This window comes from Oncorhynchus mykiss, chromosome 5 (genome assembly GCF_013265735.2).
Source record: "Oncorhynchus mykiss isolate Arlee chromosome 5, USDA_OmykA_1.1, whole genome shotgun sequence".
In the NCBI taxonomy this organism is placed as follows: domain Eukaryota; kingdom Metazoa; phylum Chordata; class Actinopteri; order Salmoniformes; family Salmonidae; genus Oncorhynchus; species Oncorhynchus mykiss.
The window spans coordinates 7,719,562-7,742,008 of record NC_048569.1 but is presented as its reverse complement, the minus strand read 5'-3'; the positions used below and the strand labels follow the sequence as shown (position 1 = coordinate 7,742,008).

Genomic DNA, 22,447 nt, shown 5'->3' with positions numbered 1-22,447 from the left:
TCTCTCTCTCTCGCTCGCTCTCTCTCTCTCACTCTCTCGCGCTCTCTCTCTCTCGCTCGCTCTCTCTCTCTTTCTCTCTCTCTCAGAGTGCTTGATCACTTTAGGAGCCGGGCAACAGAGACGTCTTCTTTTTCCTTCTCCTCTTCGGGGTTATTTTCTCCTCTCCATGGGACATGTGTGCCGGCCTGTTGGGGCAGAGATTAGGAGAGATTAGTGTCTGCCCACAATATGCAATACAAGGAAGGGAAATGATGTATTCAATTCATTAGCCACGCTCTCCATATTTCTTCTGAGGCTAACTAAACACCTGTTTAAGAGCGAAGCATTTTCACCAGTTGCTTTCTTAGAGCAGGGGTTGAGCAATTGGTGGACAGACACACCTTTTGTAGGCCTGTGGATCAATACTTTGTTTTCTAAGAACTGTCTGTTGAAAATTAGAACACTAGAATACACAAGGTGCAATTTGGAAATGTGGTTCTTCATCGGCAGTTCTAATGTTACGACGGTCACTGACAGTCATTCAATTAGCCCATTTCAGCAAAACAGTTTTAGATTGGTAAGTTAGTCTCGTGACCAGCTACATTACATGATCAAAAGTATGTGGACACCTGCTTGTGGGCATTAATATGGAGTTGGTACCATTCCTTTGCTGCTATAAAAGCCTCCATTCTTCTGGGAACATTGCTGCGGGGACTTGCTTCCATGCAGCCACAGGAGCATTGGTGAGTTTGGACACTTATGTGGTGCGATTAGGCCTGGCTCGCAGTCAGCGTTCCAATTCATGGGGTTGAGGTCAGGGCTCTGTGCAGGCCAGTCAAGTTATTCCATACTGATCTCGACAAACCATTTCTTTATGGACCTCGCTTTGTACACGGGGGCATTGTCATGCTGAAACAGGAAAGGGTCTTCCCCAAACTGTTGCCACAAAGTTGGAAGCACAGAATCGTCTAGAATGTCATTGTATGCTGTAGCGTTAAGATTCCCCTTCACTGGAAATAGGGGGCCCGAACCATGAAAAACAGCTCCAGACCATTATTCCTCCTCCACCAAACTTTACTGTTGGCACTATGCATTGGGACAGGTAGCGTTTTTCCTGGCATCCGCCAAACCCAGATTCGTCCGTCAGATTGCCAGATGGTGAAGAGTGAGAATGTGAATGTGTTTCCACTGCTCCAGAGTCCAATGGCGGCGAACTTTACACCACTCCAGCCAAAGTACAGTATAGCGCATGGTGATCTTATGCTTGTGTGCGGCTGCTCGGCCATGGAAACCCATTTCATGAAGCTCCTGACAAACAGTTCTTGTGCTGAAGTTGCTTCCAGAGGCCGTTTGGAACTCGGTAGTGAGTGTTGCAAACGAGGACACAGATTTGTTCGAGCTACGCACTTCAGAGATCCCGTTCCGTGAGCTTGTGTGGCATACCACTTCACGGCTGCATCGTTGTTGCTCCAAAATGTATCCACTTCACAATAACAGCACTTATTACAGTTGACCGGGGTCAGCTCTAACAGGGCAGAAATTTTACAAACTGACTTGTGCCACATTGAAAATCAAGCTCTTCAGTAATGGCCATTCTACCGCCAATGTTTGTCTATGGAGATTGCATGGCTGTGTGCTTGATTTTAAACTCCTGTCAGCAACGGGTGTCGCATACTTTTCAATATATAGAAAAGTATCTGAACTTGGATTAAGCATGGTCGAATTTACGACCGGGGGGGTGGGCCCCATTGATAACAGATATCATAGGAGAAACAGCCATTTTCTCTCTCCACCCTACAACAAAAATTAAATTGCATGAAATGAGTTGTAAAAGTTGCAAAATCTTCTCTCCACCTCATGGAAAAATGTGTAGAATTGCAGGAAATTAACTTTAAAAAACGTTCAAATATTTGTTGTTGTTGTTGTCCTCACTGTCAAGAGGGGAGCCGCTAAAATGTTTTGCTCCAAGATGAGTTGAGATGTTTTGTGGCCCCTCCCACGGCCATTAAAGTTGAGATGTTTTGTGGCCCCTCCCACGGCCATCAAAGTTGAGATGTTTTGTGGCCCCTCCCACGGCCATCAAAGTTGAGATGTTTTGTGGCCCCTCCCACGGCCATCAAAGTTGAGATGTTTTGTGGCCCCTCCCACGGCCATCAAAGTTGAGATGTTTTGTGGCCCCTCCCACGGCCATCAAAGTTGCCCATCCCTGTTCTAGAGGAAATGAGAAAAAAGGTGGGAACCAAATGTAAAAAAAAAATAAAAATAAAAAAAGACATTAGGTAAAGAGAGTGAATGTTTGTTTTTGATTCCCTTCTGAATCTGAACACAACGGGAAAAAATTTCACTAGGCCTAAAAATCTGGTGAAAAGACATGAGCACTAACAAAAAGGATGGTTGATGGAGCCTAAGTCTAGAGCCTAACACCAAGTAAAACCAATCTGTCCGTGGTTACATAACTCTGATCGGCAGTTTCATCTCAAACGGCCTCAGATCAAGCAGAAGACACCCCAAATACAACAAAAGGAGCGAAGGGCACGGAGAGACAGAGTTCTAGGCACAGCGACTGAGTCTAGGTGGAATACAACAAGAATTCTTTCAACAACCAATCCAAAAACCTGCAATATGTTAGCTTCCAGTAGGAAAACACAACTGTTAATCTAGCCTACTACTCCAGCACCATCTCACTTAGACTGGCACGTAAGCATTACATTACTATAGAGCATTGCTAATTGGCTAATTAAAAAAAGGTAATTATATAATGATGGCTTTGCTGAGGGCCGCCTAGGTGAAATATGACAACACCTCTCCCGCTTTCTGTGGAACCTGTACGTCAGTCAGGCTGTCACTGCAAAAACACTTTAGCAGTCGTAAGTAGGCGATGAAGTGGTGTCAATTGCAAACTCAAGTCTTATCAGACAGATCGCCCGGCCTTAGAAGTCCTATCATGATGTGGAAAGGGACGAGGAGAACACAGAATAGCCTATGTCAGGGGTCTCCAACCCTGTTCCTGTAGTACTGCCCTCCTGTAGGTTTTAACTCCAACTCCAGTTGTAACTAACCTGGTTCAGCTTATCAACCAGCTAATTATTAGAATCAGGTGTTCTAGACTGGGGTTGGAGTGAAAACCTACAGGACAGTAGCTCTCCAGGAACAGGGTTGGAGAGCCCTGGCCTATGTCATACCTAGGCTAGAATACGTTCACTCCATCTGATCAATAGCTAGGCTAGAATACATTCACTCCATCTGATCAATACCTTGGCTAGAATACGTTCACTCCATCTGATCAATACCTTGGCTAGAATACGTTCACTCCATCTGATCAATACCTTGGCTAGAATACATTCACTCCATCTGATCAATACCTTGGCTAGAATACGTTCACTCCATCTGATCAATACCTTGGCTAGAATACGTTCACTCCATCTGATCAATACCTAGGCTAGAATACGTTCACTCCATCTGATCAATACCCAGGCTAGAATACGTTCACTCCATCTGATCAATACCTAGGCTAGAATACGCTCACTCCATCTGATCAATACCTAGGCTAGAATACGTTCACTCCATCTGATCAATACCTAGGCTAGAATACGTTCACTCCATCTGATCAATACCTAGGCTAGAATACGTTCACTCCTTCTGATCAATACCTAGGCTTGAATATGTTCTCCTTGTCTGATCAATAGATGGTAATAGGGCTGCAGGATATGGGCAAAAACTCTAATTATGATTTTTTTTAAATCTAAATATTGCGATTTCAATTGCTTTTTAGATCAAAACACTTGGGTTGCCAGGATCGTGAGTTGGATTCCCGAGACAACCCATATGTAAAAACAAATGCACACATAAGTTGCTTTGGATAAAAGCGTCTACTAAATGGCATATATATAATTATATGATTGGTGTTGTTTGGCATGCCAACGAATAAAAAGCCTAGGTATAAGAGTTGTTGTGACAGGGTACTAGGAACCAAAGTGTTGGTCAGTGTTTCCCAGGGGACCCTAATTACATTTGAATTAATGTTACATTCAGACAAAGGTTTTAGAATATGCTTCCACTCTGATTCAGAACGTTGTTGCACAAATAACATGCTGACACCACTAGAGTTAACATTTGCTAGCCAGATTTCCCTTCCTAGCTCCATAATATTTGCAAGTTTTGTGAATTTATTTAGCCAGTTAGCTAGTTAGAGATAAGCATGAGATTTTTTTTTTTAAGCACATGTGGATCTTGCTAAGACTAACTAGCGTTTTGCAGAGATAAATTTACACAAACCAATAGTATAATACAGAAAACGTTGATTTATACGAAGAAGCAAAGTTGAAAACAGCTTTGTTTTTGTTTTTTGACTGCATGCAATGGCTAACAGAAGCGTGAAGACTCAAATTGAGAGACTGAATGCAACAGTCAAGCCAACTGTGCCTGCTTGAGTGACAAGAGACAGGGTTTGGTGTGTGGGAAAGCAGTGAGGAGACGAAAAACAGAATCAACTATAAAAACGGACTGTGTAGCGTTCCCCTCAAAAAAAAAATCACAGGATCTTGCAATATGGATATTGCAGTGCAATATCACAATTTCGATAAAAATGTGATTAATTGTGCAGCCCTAGATGGTAATAGTGTAGCTAAGTCAGGGAAAGGGGGATGGATACCTAGTGAGTTGTAAAACAATGCATTCACCTGAAATGTGTCTTCCGCATTTAACCCAACCCCTCTGAATAAGAGAGGTGCATTAGCCAACGGTGACAGCTAGTCTTCCTGGGGTACGAGACATTACAGACAAAAATATTTTCCAATTCATATACATTTAAAAACATTAACATATCAATTAGACTTATATATACACAGTATATACAGTGGGGCAAAAAAGTATTTAGTCAGCCACCAATTGTGCAAGTTCTCCCACTTAAAAAGAAAAATACCATAATTTGCAAATAAATTCATTAAAAATCTCACAATGTGATTTTCTGGATTTTTTTTCTCATTTTGTCTGTCATAGTTGAAGTGTACCTATGATGGCCTCTCTCATCTTTTTAAGTAGGAGAACTTGCACAATTAATTGGTGGCTGACTAAATACTTTTTTGCCCCACTGTATATAAAGAAATCACAACAACTAAACACAGATTTTTATATATATTTTTAATTCTGATAAAAAATAAAGAAATACTAAAGAATAATGTGTGTGTAGTGTGTGTGTGTATCTATCAGTTACATATCAGTACATACTAGGGTTGAGCTGTATTCATATCGTCATATAATCCTTCTCTCATCCTGGGATTTACACTATTACTGGGTTAGTACACAAAGGTGCGCCAAAAAAAAGCAAAGAAAGCCCATTGGGCATCTATTACCAGAATTATAACAAAATGAGCACAAGTAATAGCGAGCCTGCAAGCCAAATATGATAATGAGCACAAGTGAAAATAAACTAATTGTAAAGACAGGCGATCCAGATCATAAAGTGAAACATGTATAGGTAGGAGCTCCCGAATGTCATTTTTGTTGTTTTTGGACATGTGAATGTGAACGAGAGACATTGTGCAAATGAAAAATGAAGTTGGCGCGTGCTTGTCTGAAGGAAGAACAGTACTGGCTCTGGAGTACCATGTGTACACGCTGTGTCTATGTGGAGTCTGGAGTCGCTAGGGCAACGGATCTACCTGCTCTGCTTGGCGAAGAGGGGGGTGGAGCAGACTTGTCAAGAACATAAAGGAGAAAAAAATGCAAGGAAATCAAGCAGTGGCAGCTGTACAGATATTTCATCCAAAGGGCTTTGATTTCTTAAACACAACAGGAAGCTGACAATATGATGCCCTGTCACCTTATTAATTCAGACAGCTTGCTAAGATAACTAGTAAGTTAAAAACTTAGTAGAAGTGCTGCAGAGATGGTTGTCCTTCTGGATGGTTCTCCTATCTCCACAGAGGAACTCTGGAGCTCTGTCAGAGTGACCATCAGCTTCTTGGTCACCTCGCTGACCAAGTCCCTTCTCCCCTGCTTGCCCAGGCGGCCAGCTCTAGGAAGAGTCTTGATGGTTCCAAACTTCTTCCATTTAACAAATGACGGAGGCCACTGTGTTCTTGGGGACTTTCAATGCTGCAGAAATTTTTTGGTACACTTCCCCAGATCTGTGCCTCGACACAATCCTGTCTCAGAACTATATGGACAATTCCTTAATCCTCTGACATGCCCTGTCAACTCTGGGACCTTATATAGACAGGTGGGTGCCTTTCCAAATCATGTCCAATCAATTACATTTACCACAGGTGGACTCCAATCAAGCTGTAGAAAGATCTCAAGGATGATCAATGGAAACAGGATGAACCTGAGCTCAATTTCGAGTCCCATAGCAAAGGGTAAATAAGGTGTTTCTGTTTTTAATACATTTTCAAAAAAATTCTAAAAACCTGCTTTCACCTTGTCATTATGGGGTATTGTGATGTCATTATGTGTTATTGTGTGTGGATTGATGAGGGGAGAAAAAATGTAATCAATTTTAGAATAAGGCTGTAACGTAACAAAATGTGGAAAAGGGGAAGGGGTCTGAATACTTTCCGAATGCATTGTAACTACAAAAATTGTGGATAACTATTGCTAACCCCCCAATACAACTTCAACAACCAATCAAAAATGTGTTCTATTGAAGCGCTCCAGGTTGTAGGTACGTGAGGAATAGCCACTCGAAGGGCAGAGGAGAAGCAGAGCCCACAGTGAGCTTTCCTTCGTAACTGGTAATACTTGAGAGACAGATGATCCATGACTGACAGAGTCAGAAGGAGCCCACTAGCAAACCACTTGAGCAACGAGGCAAGCAATGACATGATGTAAAAATGTAAAAGACGCACAGGCTGACGGGCCGCCCCCAGGTGGTAGGTAACAACACATCTGCCACACTGATCCTCAACACTGGGGCCCCTCAGGGGTGCGTGCTCAGTCCCCTCCTGTACTCCCTGTTCACCCATGGCTACATGAACAGGCACGACTCCAACACCATCATTAAGTTTGCCGACAACACAACAGTGGTAGGCCTGATCACCGACAACGATGACACAGCCTATAGGGAGGAGGTCAGAGACCTGGCCGGGTGGTGCCAGGACAACAACCTCTCCCTGAACGTGATCAAGACAAAGGAGATGATTGTGGACTACAAGAAAAGGATGAAAGAGCACGTCCCCCATTCTCATTGACGGGGATGTAGTGGAGAAGGTTGAGAGCTTCAAGTTCCTTGGTGTCCACATCACCAACAAACTAAAATGGTCCAAACACACCAATACAGCCATAAAAGAGGGCATGACAAAGCCTTTTCCCCCTCAGGAGACTGAAAAGATTTGGCATGGGTCCTGAGATCCTCAAAATGTTATACAGCTGCACCATTGAGAGCATGGTTGCATCACCGCCTGGTATGGCAACTGCTCGGCCTCCGACCGCAAGGCGCTACAGCGGGTAGTGCTTGCTGCCCAGTACATCACTGGGGCCAAGCTTCCTGCCATCCAGGACCTCTATACAAGGCAGTGTCAGATGAAGGCCCTAAAAATTGTCCAGACACCCTAGTCATAGGGTCTCTGCTACCGCACGACAAACGGCACGGGAGCGCCAAGTCTATGACCCCAAAAGGCTTCTTAAAGCTTCTACCCCCAAGCCATAAGACTCCTGAACAGCGAATCAAATGGCTACCCAGACTATTTGCATTGTCCCACCCCCTCTTTTACACTGCTGCTACTCTTTATTATCTATGCATAGTCACTTTAACTCTACCTACAAGTACAGATTACCTCAATTACCTCAACTAACCTGTGCCCCTGCACATTGACTCTGTACTGGTACCCCCTGTATTTAGCCTATATACTGTTATTTTACTGCTGCTCTTTAATTATTATTATTTTTATTTATTTTTACTTTTGTTGGTTAAGGGCTTGTAAGTAAGCATTTCACTGTGAGGTCTACTACACCTGTTGTATTCAGCATTTCACTGTAAGGTCTATTACACCTGTTGTATTCAGCATTTCACTGTGAGGTCTACTACACCTGTTGTATTCAGCATTTCACTGTAAGGTCTACTACACCTGTTGTATTCAGCATTTCACTGTAAGGTCTACTACACCTGTTGTATTCAGCATTTCACTGTGAGGTCTACTACACCTGTTGTATTCAGCATTTCACTGTAAGGTCTACTACACCTGTTGTATTCAGCATTTCACTGTGAGGTCTACTACACCTGTTGTATTCAGCATTTCACTGTAAGGTCTACTACACCTGTTGTATTCAGCATTTCACTGTAAGGTCTACTACACCTGTTGTATTCAGCATTTCACTGTGAGGTCTACTACACCTGTTGTATTCGGAGCATGTAACAAATCAAATGTTAATTAATAAGCGCCGTTTGTTGTCGAATTGCTACATTTAAATATGAGTTTCTATCTTATTTTTCATTACATGTACATTGAAGTATTATTTGTAGTTGTCACTATAACAAAACACTTGAATGGTCTGTTTCCCCACATTATTAATAGACCTACAGCGTGCAGTAGGATAGTTGATCAATTGATTGACAGGAGCACAGTAGAACGATAAACTGTCCTCTAGTGTGAATGCTCGCCGACGTTTCATAGTTATGTATAGTTATCGGTATAGTTATCGGTATAGTTATGCATAGTTTAATCGGTATAGTTATCGGTATAGTTATCGGTATAGTTATGTATAGTTTAATCGGTATAGTTATCGTTACAGTTTTTTACAGTACTTTTTTTTGCAGAGGTGAGCAACAGCTAGGCTATGGCATCACTCTCCTCCACCGCATCCTACTTGTGCTTAAATATGCCCCAATACACCCAACAACAACGAAGTCCTCCACTTTTTTTTCGGAGCAGAAGATTAAGATGCTGGTTACAGTAGGCTAAATGGAGAGAGACAGGGTAGGCTCATAGGTAAGTGTCAGTCAGAGGCGGGAGAGGTGCTATTACCTGGAGAGAGAGAGACAGAGACAGAGAGACAGAGAGAGAGAGATAGAGGAGAGAGGGAGAGAGAGAGATTACACAGATCCACAAAGAATTCGAAAACAAATCCAATTTTGAAAAACTCCCATATCTACTGGGTGAAATTCCACAGTGTGCCATCACAGCAGCAAGATTTGTGACCTGTTGCCACGAGAAAAGGGCAACCAGTGAAGAACACACACCCTTGTAAATACAACCCATATTTATGCTTATTTATTTTATCTTGTGTCGTTTAACCCTTTGTACATTGTTAAAACACTGTATATATATATACACAATATGACATTTGTAATGTCTTTACTGTTTTGAAACCTCTGTATGTGTAATGTTTACTGTTAATTTTTGTTGTTTTTCACTTTATATATTCACTTTGTATGTTGTCTACCTCACTTGCTTTGGCAATGTTAGCACATGTTTCCCATGCCAATAAAGCCCCTTGAATTGAATTTAATTGAGAGACTTCTACTGTACTACATACACAACACTAGCTATGCCAGATTGATAGCGGCTGCTTACATTGTGATGTTCAACAACAAAAAATGCAACCTTCTTTACAGTCAATAACTGAACTGAAAACCTGTTTCACAGCCTGAGTGTTGACATCCTAAACATGCACCAGAAAAGGAGGTGCAAACGTGTCACTTAAGTGTCTTGCATTGCCACAAAGTGTGTACATTTGTTTTGTCTGCTAGCTAGCTGATAACCACCCACAGTTCTGACACCCTAGCTATGGGTCAATATCGGGGTGGAATCTTTGAGCTGGGAGGTGGGGGGGGCTCAATTTACTGTCACCAATGTCAGCTAACATTTTTTTTGATTGGTAAATTTGTTTAGCAACCAGTTGTAGTAATCAAGGTTGAATTATGGACCCGGGTCTCCATGGGTCGAATTACGGACTCGGGTCTCCAAGATAGTAAATCTCACTCAGATATCATTAAAAAAACGGCAAACATTTCTTTCCACCCAATGGCAACATTGCAGGAAATGTGTTGTAAAACTGCTAATTTTAATTTCTCCGCCCCATGGGAAAATGAGTAGAATTACATTAAATTAGTTATTCAATTGCTAAATCTTCTGTCCACCCCTGTCAAAATGTGTAGAACTGCAGAAAACGTGCTTTAAAACTGCAACATCTTCTCTACTGCCTATAGCAAAATATAGATAATTGCTGGAAATTAACAAAAAAGGGGCTCCCCTAAAGTGTTCCGCTCTCAAGGTGGTGGTGGAGGGGAGGGGAGGGGTACAATGGCCCCCCCAAAAGGCTAGGGGGGGGGGCATGTGTGTAGGTATGCAGATCAGCAAGCCACTGCGGCCTATCATCAAAGTTGCCCATCCCTGAGTAACACGAACGAAGCAGACAACTCAAGCTTCCTCGCGTGCTTGTAGCTAACTGGCTACAAACCCACTGCACACTAAGCTAGGCAGTAACGTTAGCAAGCTAACAGCAGCAGCAGCATCATCATCATCATCATTTGTGCAAAACACGATAGTCGGCAGAAGATAGTTAGTAAATTCGCTAGAAAATTGGGTATAGTACCTATCTACTGGGTTGTTTGGCTAAACCCCTAAACCAACTCGCGCGCTAACTAGCTAACTACCTACATATATTTTGGTTACTTTAGCTAGGTAGCCATCTAGATGGAGCTTGTCGAAATAGCCAAAAGATGTAAACGAGCAAGCGTAAACACTTATCTAACTACTGTAGTTCTATAATTCCTAATAAACAGAGGCTAAACTAGCTAGCTAATGTTAATCTTACTCTAGCTAGCTAACGTTAGCAAGGCCCTGGCTTGCGCTAGCTACTATTAGGTACTTGTGCCTTACAAACCTGCTAACCTACCGTTATGCATGCCTTATCCGAGGAAGAGAAAGTTCCGAGATACACTGTACCATCTGTGCATACGTCCAGTTACAGTGTCTCATTTCAATAACGCTAAAATAAAAACTTTAAATCTTAGAAAATCAACAATAAACTCCATGACAATGTATTTCCTCTGTTGACAGTGTTGATGCAGTTCCTACACACCGGAAGTGGAGTGTCAAAGCAAGGTGGGAGGGACCCATCCCCAAACACAACACCCCAGACCAAACTTGACTGACGTTTGGCTAAACCAATCATATTTAAGGAAATAATTAAAGCGCTCACCTATAGCCAATTGCAATGAACAGTCACAGAGAATTGAACAACTTTGTATTTTCTTTACAATTAAGTTTGAAATTCATAGTGTAGATTGCAGAAAATTGTCTTTAATATTTATATAGTGTGTGTGTGTGATATACTAGTGTGCAAACGTATCACCACACACATTTGTTAAGATGATGAGAGAAATAGGCATATGTGTGAATGCAAGCTTGTCTGTCCATAGCATTATACATTACGTGCTTGTGAGAATGTTTTGCATGTGTGTAGATAGGCTAACCATCTTTGGTGTGAGTGTTCATGCATTTGTGTTTATGTTTATGCATGTGTGCAATGGTGTCTGTGTTTGTGCCTTGCATGCATACAATACATCATTTGCATAGGGTGTTCAATCCACAACAACAAGGAATAACTTATATATTGCATATGACACGGAAAAAAAATGTAATGTGGTAACTAACCATCCACTCACAGCCCTCTGACTGGGGCTCCGTTTACTCTGTAGGCTACCTGGGAACTCGTACAGGCTCTGTGGATACAGAGTGGGGTTTGACAGGAGCATATTTCAGTGATGAATGCCGCATCCATAACAGGAGCTCCTCTCTCCCTCAACTCCTGGGAGTGGTACGCTGCTACTTCAAGGTCAAGTGAAAAGACAGTGTCATCGTATAGCACAAGGGAGGAAAAGTCGGAAAAGCATTCCACCCCGCACCTCTGCAACAGTTTCAGAGGGATTGCGAGAGTATCAACAAAGAGTGTCTGTCCTTACTTGGGAATAGGCCTCTCGCTTGAAACCGTGGCAACATTAAAGTGGAAATATTTACAAAATGTTAAAATGATTTAATGTTGGAATGTTGAATCAGGCACAGGGCTAAAAGCTCTCAGTTGTATGTTTTCCCTTCTGTGTTATGACACGATAGACATACTGTATAGAAAGAAAATATGATTTTAATACTGTATTAGCCAGACTTAGTCAAACGGACTGGATAATTACAGTACCTTTCCCATTGTAAAGGATATGGTCACAATGAACATGGTCCTGAAATCTGGATTTACAACCAAATTGTATGGGAGCGAAATATAACTAAGCAATAAGGCACAATATACCACAACAAATAGCTGTTCATAGGTACGACGCAACACGGAGTGCCTGGACACAGCCCTTAGCCGTGGTATATTGGCCATATATCACAAACCCCAGAGGTGCCTTATTGCTGTTATAAACAGTTTACCAACATAATTAGAGCAGTAAAAAAATACATGTTTTGTCATACCCGTGGTATATGTTCTGATATACCACGCCTGTCAGCCAATCAACATTCAGGGCTCGAACCCTCCAGTTTATAATAGTGGTTGGGATATGGCAAAACCAAATATAATTAATTATATTTCAGTGGCTGGGATATGGCATAACAACATATTAGTCATTATGTTTCAGTGGCTGGGATATGGCATAACAACATATTAGTCATTATGTTTCAGTGGTTGGGATATGGCATAACAACATATTAGTCATTATGTTTCAGTGGTTGGGATATTGCATAACCATTGAATAGATATTAAAAGGAGATTATTCATTTGATTGTAGAATTCAACACCACATCATTCAAAACCAATATTTGTACTGTAATTTGAAACCGGAATGGGACAGACACAATAATAAATAAATATGTGTCATTGTATTATCACACTCAAGTGATAATGTGCTATAAAACATTTAATTTTACCTTTATTTAACTAGGCAAGTCAGTTAAGAACAAATTCTTATTTTCAATGATGGCCTAGGAACAGTGGGTTAACTGCCTGCCGGGGCGGCAGGGTAGCTTAGTGGTTAGAGCATTGGACTAGTAACCAGAAGGTTGCAAGTTCAAATCCCCGAGCTGACAAGGTACAAATCTGTCATTCTGCCCCTGAACAGGCAGTTAACCCACTGTTCCTAGGCCGTCATTGAAAATAAGAATTTGTTCTTGACTGACTTGCCTAGTTAAATAAAGGTAAAATTAGAATTTTTATAGCACATTATCACTTGAGTTTGATAATACAATGACACATATTTATTTATTATTGTGTCTGTCCCATTCAGGTTTCAAATTACAGTACAAATATTGGTTTTGAATGATGTGGCTAGTTAAATAAAGGTAAAATTAAAAAATAACATCATGCTATTCTCCTCTGCAGTGGGAAAAGAAATGACATGCAGATTGTAAATCTCATTAGGAAATAACTCGTTCTATATTTGAGATTGACAAACAACAGGTGAAGGTGATAAGCATTATTACTTTTCAGGCTATAGAAACAGAAGAAAGTTACGTACCATGACTGATATAGGGTTCACACATCGTACAAAAGCATTTTATCCATGACTTCAAGTGTTATACCAATAAATATCAGTAATATTTCCCAAGCACACTGACTACAATGAATCCCATATAGCTTAGCTGTATGTTGTATGATTCTCTCTGCATGTGTGGTTTATGGTATCTCTTTACAGTCAACCTGCCCATAAACAACAATGTTGATTCACATGCTATTATAAATGTTAAGCAATTAGGCCTGAGGAGGTTTGGTATATGTCCAATATACTGTACCACAGCTAAGGGCTGTTCTTAGGCACGACGCGACATGTACGGTCTGATATACCACGGCAACTGGATAACATTCATATACAAATAACAAAAAGACATAGCAACTACATTGCGTCTCTGGCAACCTAACCGATGGAATGAATGGCCAGCGAGCTTGGCTAGCAACCGTGGATGTGTCTGATTAGGCCTGTATTTTCGTCAAGGGATGAAATAATAGCCTATGAATACATTTATTAAAATACAGAATTTTATTTAGTTGGTAACCCGTTGTAGAACAGCAATTGTACAATCAAGGTTTGTGCAAAGTGAAGGTTCAAATCAAAATGTATTGGTCACATACACATGGTTAGCAGATGTTATTGCGAGTGTAGCGAAATGCTCGTGCATCTAGTTCTGACAGTGCAGCAGTATCTAACATGTAATCTAACAATTCCACAACAACTACCTAATACACACAAATCTAAAAGGATGGAATAAGAACATATACAAAGAAATATATGGATGAGCTTCCAACAAGACAATGACCCAAAGCACACAGCGAAGACAACACCGGATTGGCTTCGGGACAAGTCTCTGAATGTCCTCGAGTGGCCCAGCTAGTCCAGACTTGAACCTGATCGAACATCTCTGGAGAGACCTGAAAATAGCTGTGCAGGGACGTTCTCTGTCCAACCTGACAGAGCTTGAGAGGATCTGCAGAGAAGAATGGGAGAAACTCCCCAAATACAGGTGTGCCAAGCATGTAGCGTCATACCCAAGACGACTCTAGGCTGTAATCGCTGCCAAAAGGTGCTTCAACAAAGTACTGAGTAAAGGGTCTGAATACTTATGTAAATGTGATGTTTCAGTTTTACATTTTTTTGTATAAATTTGTAAAGAATTCTAAAAAACTTGATTTGGCTTTGTTGTTATGGGGTATTGTGTGTAGACTGATGAGGTGGAGGGAAATGATTTAGTAAATTTTAGAATAAGGCTGTAACGTAATAAAATATGAAAAAAAGTTAAAAGGTCTGAATACTTCCGAAGGCACTGTTATGACCGCAGCACAGCCGTGCTAAAAAAAAAGAGTTTGTTTTAGTTTGTTTTAGCTCTCCCTCTCTTGTCAAATTGCTTTACTACCACCATGGATATGTCCCAAAAAATAGTTGTTTACTGTTCTATCTATGTTGCTATCTATTAGGCACCTCGGTTTTGCGGTACATGACCAACATGACTAATATACCATGGCTAAGGGTTGTATTCAGGCACTTCGCTTTGTGTCGGGCATAAGAACAGCCCTTAACAGTGTTAGGTTTAAGCAAAAAGGCCCGAGGATGTGTGGTATATGGCCAATATACCACGCGGAGTGCCTAGATACAACCCTTAGCCATGGTATATTGGCCATATACAGATAACTGCCAAAATAAAGGAAACACTTGAGTTAATGAGGGATATACAGTATATGGAAAGCAGATGGTTCAACACAGGTGTGGTTCCTGAGTTAATTAAACAATGAACATCCTATCATGCTCAGGGTCACGCATAAAAATGCCCGGTTGCCCATTATTTTGGCTTCCATGGCTAGAAGAACATTTCTCGTGGACTAATCCATGGGGTGGAAGGTAGCTTAGTGGTTAGAGTGTTGGCCCAGTAACCGAAAGGTTGCTAGTTCGAATCCCAAAGCTGACAAGGTAAAAATCTGCTCCTGAACTAGGCTGTTGTTATAAATAAGAAATTGTTCTTAACTGACTTGCCGAGTTCAATGTAAAAAATATATTTTAAAAATCCCTCCAATAGAGTTCCAGACACTTGTAGAATCTATGCCAAGGTGCATTGAAGCTGTTCTGGTGGCTCATGATGGCCCAACACCCTTTTAAGACATTAAGTTGGTGTGTCCTTTATTTTGTAAGTTACCTGTACCAAAAACCTCTGAGGTGGGTTGGTTATAAACTGGTTAGCAACATAATTAGTCATTTTTGGTCATACCATGGAATATTTAAGCAATAAAGCACGAGGGGGTGTGGTATATGGCCAATATACCAAGGCTAAGGGCTGTTCTTAGGCATGACGTAACGTCCGAGGTGCCTTATTGCTATTATAAACTGGTTACCAATGTAATTAGTGTAGTAAAAATACATGTTTTGTCATACCCGTGGTATACAGTCTGATATACCACGGCTGTCGGCCAATCAGCATTCAGGGCTCGACCCACCCAGTTTATAACGTCTGATATACCACAGCGTTCAGCCAATCAGCATCCAGGACCCAAACTTGGTTAATAATTGCCAATATACACTGAGTATACATAATATTAAGAACACCTGCTCTTTCCATGACATGCCTTTGAACGGGGTATGGTGGTAGGTGCCAGGCGCACTGGTTTGTGTCAAGAACTGCAACGCTGCTGGGTTTTTCCATGCTCAATAGTTTCCCGTGTTTATCAAGAATAGTCCACCACCCAAAAGGACCATCAGCTAACCTGTGGGAAGCACTGGAGTCAACATGGGCCAGCGTCCCTGTGGAACGCTTTCGACACCTTGTAGAGTCCATGCTGCGACAAATTGATGCTGTTCTGAGGGTGAAAGGTGGAGTGCAACTCAATATTAGGAAGGTGTTCCCAATGTTTGGAATACTCAGTGTATACCATACCTCCTCGGACCAGTTCTTAATTGACTGAGTATATGGAACACGGCATTATGGGGTATTATGTGTAGACTAAATCAAATCAAATCAAATATATTTATATATATATATATATATATATATATATATATATATATATATATATATATATATATATATATATAAATACTGGAGGCTGAGACAGGAGGGGTCAGGAGACACTGTGGCCCCATCCGACTAAGGCTGTCACATAACAAAATGTGTAAAAAGTCAAAGGTTCTGAATACTTTCCGAAACAAAGTGTACAAAGCTCTCCCTCGCCCTCCATTTGGGAAATCTGACCATAATTCTATCCTCCTGATTCCTGCTTAAAAGCAAAAACTAAAGCAGGAAGTACCAGTGACTCACACAACACGGAAGTGGTCAGATGACACGGATGCTACGCTACAGGACTGTTTCGCTAGCACAGACTGAAATATGTTCCCGGGATTCATCCAATGGCATTGAGGAGTGTCACACCCTGGTCAAAGTATTTTGTGTTTATCTTTATTTATTTGGTCAGGCCAGGGTGTGGCATGGGTTTTTGTATGTGGTGTGTATTTATGGGGATTGTAGCTAGTGGGGTGTTCTAGCTAAGTCTATGGCTGTCTGAAGTGGTTCTCAATCAGAGGCAGGTGTTTATCGTTGTCTCTGATTGGGAACCATATTTAGGCAGCCATATTCTTTGAGTTTGTCGTGGGTGATTGTCCTTAGTGTTAGTTTGCACCAGTTTAGGCTGTTTCGGTTTTCATTACGTTTATTATTTTGCACTGTTTGTATTTAGATTTGTGTTGCTATAGTCACAATAAACATGGATCGTAATCTACACGCCGCATTTTGGTCCGACTCTCCTTCTCATAAAGAAAACCGTTACAAGGAGTATACCACCTCAGTCACTGTCTTCATTAATAAGTGCATCGACGACTTCGTCCCCACAGTGACCGTACGTACATATCCCAACCAGAACCCATGGATTACAGGCAACATCCGCACCGAGCTAAAGGCTAGAGCTGCCGCTTTCGGACACTTATAAAAAATCCCGTGCCCTCAGACAAACCATCAAACAGGCAAAGCATCAGTACAGGACTAAGATTGAATCGTACTACACAGGCTCTGGCGTTCATCGAATGTGGCAGGGCTTGCAAACTATTACGGACTACAAAGGGAAACCCTACTGCGAGCTGCCCAGTGACACAAGCATACCAGACATTGACAACTGAGACAACTGAGACAACTGAGTGATGACGCTCTCCGTAGCCAATGTGAACAAGACCTTCACAAGGTCGTCAACTGACTGTTGACGACCAGCTGACGTCAACATTCACAAGGCCGACAGATTACCAGGATGTGTACTCAGAGCGCGGACCAACTGGCAAGTGTCTTCACTGAAGCTCTCCCTGTCTGAGTCAGTAATACGTACATGTTTCAAGCAGACCACCATAGTCCGTGTGCCCAAGAACGCGAAGGTAACCTGCCTAAATGACTACAGACCCGTAGCACTCACGTCCGTAGCCATGAAGTGCTTTGAAAGGCGGGTCATAGCTCACATCAACATCATTATCCCTGAAACCCTAGACCCACTCCAATTTGCATACCGCCCCAACAGATCCATAGATGACGCAATCTCAATCGCACTCCACACTGCCCTTTCCCACCTGGACAAAATGGAACACCTATGTGAGAATGCTATTCATTGAATACAGCTCAGCATGCAACACCATAGTTCCCTCAATGATCATCACTAAGCTTGTGGTAGTTATATAGAGAGATTGTTAGTTTATCTGCCACATTCAAGCAAACGTTGGGACAGTTCCATTTAAATCAAATCAAATCAAACTTTATTGGTCACGTGCGTCGAATACAACAGGTGTTTTCGGCGCATGTGACAAATAAAGTTAGATTTGATTTCCCAACATTTGTTTGAATGTGGCAGACACAGGTGGACGTTAAGATATAAACCATTGACACAATCTAACATTTTTCTCTATATACCCTTAACACATGATGATACGTGACATATTTCAATCAACACATCGTCACTAATCTGCTGTTCATAAGACCAAACTAGCTTTATGGAAGTGAGGTTGAGGCCTAAAAGAAACAGTTTGGGCTTACTTATTTTCTTGTCAAAATGACTCAAAACAATTGCAAGAAAAACATTCATAGTGAAATGCCGAAAGTAAAATATATATATCTCATTGGTTGACTAAAAAAGTGTGATTGTTCAGATTGCTCAAGGGCCTTACACACTCAAAGGGAAAACACAGGTAAAGCTGTCTACACATAGGCTACAGTGGATTTAAAAAATCTTGAAAATGCAGGCAGAACAGAAAGTGGCTAACACGACACCTCTGGGTTAGGTCTATCCACCCAAGAATACAGGATCCAGCCAGCCCCCTTGTTCTTGCAAAAGTTACAATTACGTTTAACTTGAGAGGCAGAGAAAAATTCCCTGTGCACGCAACGGTCGGCAGCTGACGTCCCTCCCCGTGCCGCTGCCGCCAGGGTTGGAGGCAAATCTGCTGCTAGCGTTACACAGAAGACAATGGAGGCGGCTGCGTTGGCTGTGTGGGTAAGCGCATTCCGGTATTTCCAGTCATGGCGAAGGCAATAAGCAAATAACAGGCCGGTTCAGTGTTTCAATTAGGCTTAACACCCAATTCAGTCTAAACTCACATTGTATAAATCCATATTTCTCTATGTCTTTTGATTTGTTTAACTTGTGCATTGTTGCACGTGGAAGCGGACTCTTCCATTGGAGATAAGTTTGTACCTCGTTTGAATATCCATTCATTCAAATGCCCTTACTCTCATGTTGCCTACAGTAGGTTAAGGAGGGGATCATTGGAAAGGCCAAGGTGCCCACTTTGGTCCGACTCGTCTCCAGAAGACCACATTCCTCCATTTAGCGCTTAGGCACTGCACATGCATTGATGCCACAACTTTGGCATTTGAAGCATGGTTACATTATGAATCTCCACTTCCTGATCGGAATGCACCATTCCAAGCTTCTTGTTGAAAGCCATTGTCGATCGACGTGATGAGTGCATTCTGTTATTATTTTTTTCCCCCACAGATTTTGGCCTGGCCTATGTGCCATCATATGGCTATTCTAAAGGCCACTCCCTGAAAGTTGTTGAAAATAAAGCTGAAAAGAAAAACATTCTTTAATCCACATAGGCCTTCAATGGTATACCTTTCTGGATGTTAAGTATATCCTTCTCACATAACTATCTACAGTATTTTATTATTGCTGAACTGCCTGAACACTGTCTTTGTCTCTCAAGTTGTGCATCCAATTCTCACTGATGCTGTCATAGCAACCAAAAGGGAGGACCACCATGCAAATATCACTCGTGGCAACGACCAATGGAAAGTTACTGACTGCCCATACAATTATCTTAAGGGTGGGCCATTGACTCTGCTATTCCATCATTGGTGGATTTGACTTTCAGTCTACTTCCGCAGAGAGACGATTGGAGAAAAAAAAAGCCCTCTCTTTCATGTTTAGAACCTTGCTGCCCTAGAATAGGTCAGGTCGTAGTTGGATCACGTGAGCTACAGAAGGGGGTCATTCTCCACATATAGTTTCATTCTAGCGTTTTTATAGCACTCAACTCGATAATGTCTGTGCGCCGTAACCTTGAATGGGTTAAGTGACGATGCGTCTTTTTATGCACGATCAAATTAAGAGTGATACTTTGCGTTGTCTGAAAAGGTGTCCTCTTCAGATTAGCATCATCATATCTCAGTGCTATGTGCTGTAGTAAGAGCCGAGGGGGAGGCTACAGGAGGGACAAGGGTTTTACATCTCAGAAAGGGGTGGAGCTTCATACGGTTCTTCTATTTTTTTGACGCTATAGCGTTCAGTCTATCACGTCCTCCCAATCGCTCAGCACACCACCAAAAACCGTCAACTAACCTAAGACTGACGTGATTTTGACAGGAGTAGACCTACAGGAATTTACGCATTGCTATTTGTTGCGCAATCATACCATTTCTTTGTCAAATTTTTAACTTTTAAAAGTGGCCTACTCGTTGGCTATTTTTCTAGCACGTTATTACCCTTATTTTATCATCGGGGAATCCACTGCAACTTTTGAGAAAAGCAAGTGGTGCCTTTTGATATTGTTATTTTAGCTGTAGCACATTGTGTTGGGTTGCAAGTTGCGCTTGAATTGCTGGTTCTATGGAATCTTGGAAGTTCGTATCAAGACCAGAACAACGAGGATGCCAAGAGGATACGCAGGGAGAATCGGTTGAAGACAACATTCAGACTGAAAACAGCACGGACCTTTTGCATGAATAGGCTACCTGCAAGACACACCTCTATTGCCTAGGCTACTCAGATTAATTAGTGTTAGATAATGAATATCATATTGATTTTAGACTGAAACATAATTTCCATTACATGCTGTGAACTGAAGAAAACTATCAGAGAATATTTTTTATATAGTCGAGTACCGTTCTCGGTAACCTATCATTTACAATTTTCTGTAACAGATCGCGTTCAATTTTCAATGTGCCATCAGCCGGACAATATTGCTCCTGTATGTGATTGAAACATATACAATCTAATATTTTTGCCTCGCTGAAAAGCGCATATTGATTGTGTTGCGGCATCATGATGGAGGAACAAGCCCGGATAATGCAGGCGCTCAGCGGCGTGACTCTGGCTGGCCATTCGGTACAAGGAGGCATGGGACTACCGCCGCCCCACGGACACGAGGGGACCGATGGGGACGGAAGAAAACAAGATATTGGGGACATTCTTCATCAAATAATGACAATTACCGACCAAAGTCTGGATGAGGCGCAAGCAAAGTTGGTCCTTTTGAATTATTTTCATTTCGCGAATTAATAATTCTACACACAGTTGGCGAATAATTTAATTGTGGGTTATTCTGTAGACAGAGGCTACCGTCATAGGCTATAGGCCTATGGCAACTTTTTAAATTGTGACAGATTGTTCATTGGTAGCCTAATGTTCAATAAGGTTGCATAGGCATGATGTCTGATGTGCCCTATCTGGCAAATTGCGTCTTTGACCAATTAAAATATTAACATGATAACGACAAAACGTACAGTGATAACTATACAATTCAATTGATGTGAAGTTGGATACAATAGTGGAACGATATATACCATAAACTACATGTGCCCTTGAGGCCTATCAATTTTGAGTTATTTCCCCAATTTTAAAGGCACAAAACTGATATTGTAGCAAATGTTGTTACTAACAAGCATTTTTTTTCTTCTTTACTGACAAAGGAAACACGGATTGAACTGTCACAGAATGAAACCCGCGCTCTTCAGCGTTCTCTGCGAAATCAAAGAGAAAACAGGTGAGTCGAAAAGCTGTAACTACACTATTTAGGGAACCTTACCTACTAGCAATAGGTTTCCATTTGTAGTCCACTCTGTTCTTTGCGCTCGAAAACATCATTTTTTTTAATCATATAATATATTCAGCTACATTTCACAAGATAATCTGTTTGTCATTTAGCAGATGAGATTGAACACCGTTTGCACCAGTTTGACCGTGTTTCAGCTAGAGCACGCGGATGACCTGTGTGCGTTGGTTGGTAATGAATGTGTCTGCATAAGGTGACGGCTAAACAGTACTGTATAATTCACTGACGCTAACATTATATTGGACGTAGGCCTACTATACTAAGGGGGAAATTGAAGTTGAATAAAATGAGTTTATATGACGTTGGTTGCCAGCATTTTTCCACCCGGAAGAAAACATCACAAAATATTGCCATGGCAGATAAAGAGAATATGTCACACTTTATGAAGAAACTGGCACATTTTCTTGTAATTATAATTTAACCGTGTGAGTAAACACTCCACTGAGGTTCATTAGATTGGAATGCATGTCTGATTATGTCAAATCTGGATCACACTGTGAAGGATGGGATCTGGATCACAGTGTGGATCACACTGTATGTGAAGTTGCTCAGAGAATTGTGACAAGTATTTTCCATCTTCCTTGGTGATGATAGTAGTGTAGTTAAAAACAAGTATAATTCAATAGATTTTACATGGATACTTTAAGCTACAAAAGCACAAGTGTATTGTAATATTGTATTATTGTAATATATATT

At 41.4% G+C, this 22,447-nt stretch overlaps 1 protein-coding gene and 1 long non-coding RNA gene across 7 annotated transcripts in view; one reads left to right on the top strand and one right to left on the bottom strand.

Annotated features, from left to right (window-relative positions):
* Nucleotides 1-83: 83 nt before the first annotated feature.
* LOC118964556 lies at nucleotides 84-11,025 on the bottom strand. The gene is made up of 2 exons (XR_005051634.1): nucleotides 10,813-11,025; nucleotides 84-185 (listed from the first exon to the last, which is right to left on the bottom strand). It is a non-coding gene; the product is annotated as an uncharacterized LOC118964556 (long non-coding RNA).
* An 8,856-nt stretch (nucleotides 11,026-19,881) lies between these two features.
* LOC110523137 (pre-B-cell leukemia transcription factor 3) overlaps nucleotides 19,882-22,447 on the top strand; it is a 128,766-nt gene continuing 126,200 nt past the window's right edge. For 3 of the 6 annotated variants that reach the window (XM_036976691.1, XM_036976689.1, XM_036976694.1), the window contains exons 1-2: nucleotides 19,882-21,161; nucleotides 21,609-21,682. In XM_036976691.1, the coding sequence (XP_036832586.1) occupies nucleotides 20,962-21,161; nucleotides 21,609-21,682 (274 nt within the window). In that variant the 5' untranslated portion in view covers nucleotides 19,882-20,961. The remainder of the gene's footprint in view (nucleotides 21,162-21,608; nucleotides 21,683-22,447) is intronic. The other 3 variants (XM_036976692.1, XM_036976690.1, XM_036976693.1) reach the window with 1 other exon arrangement.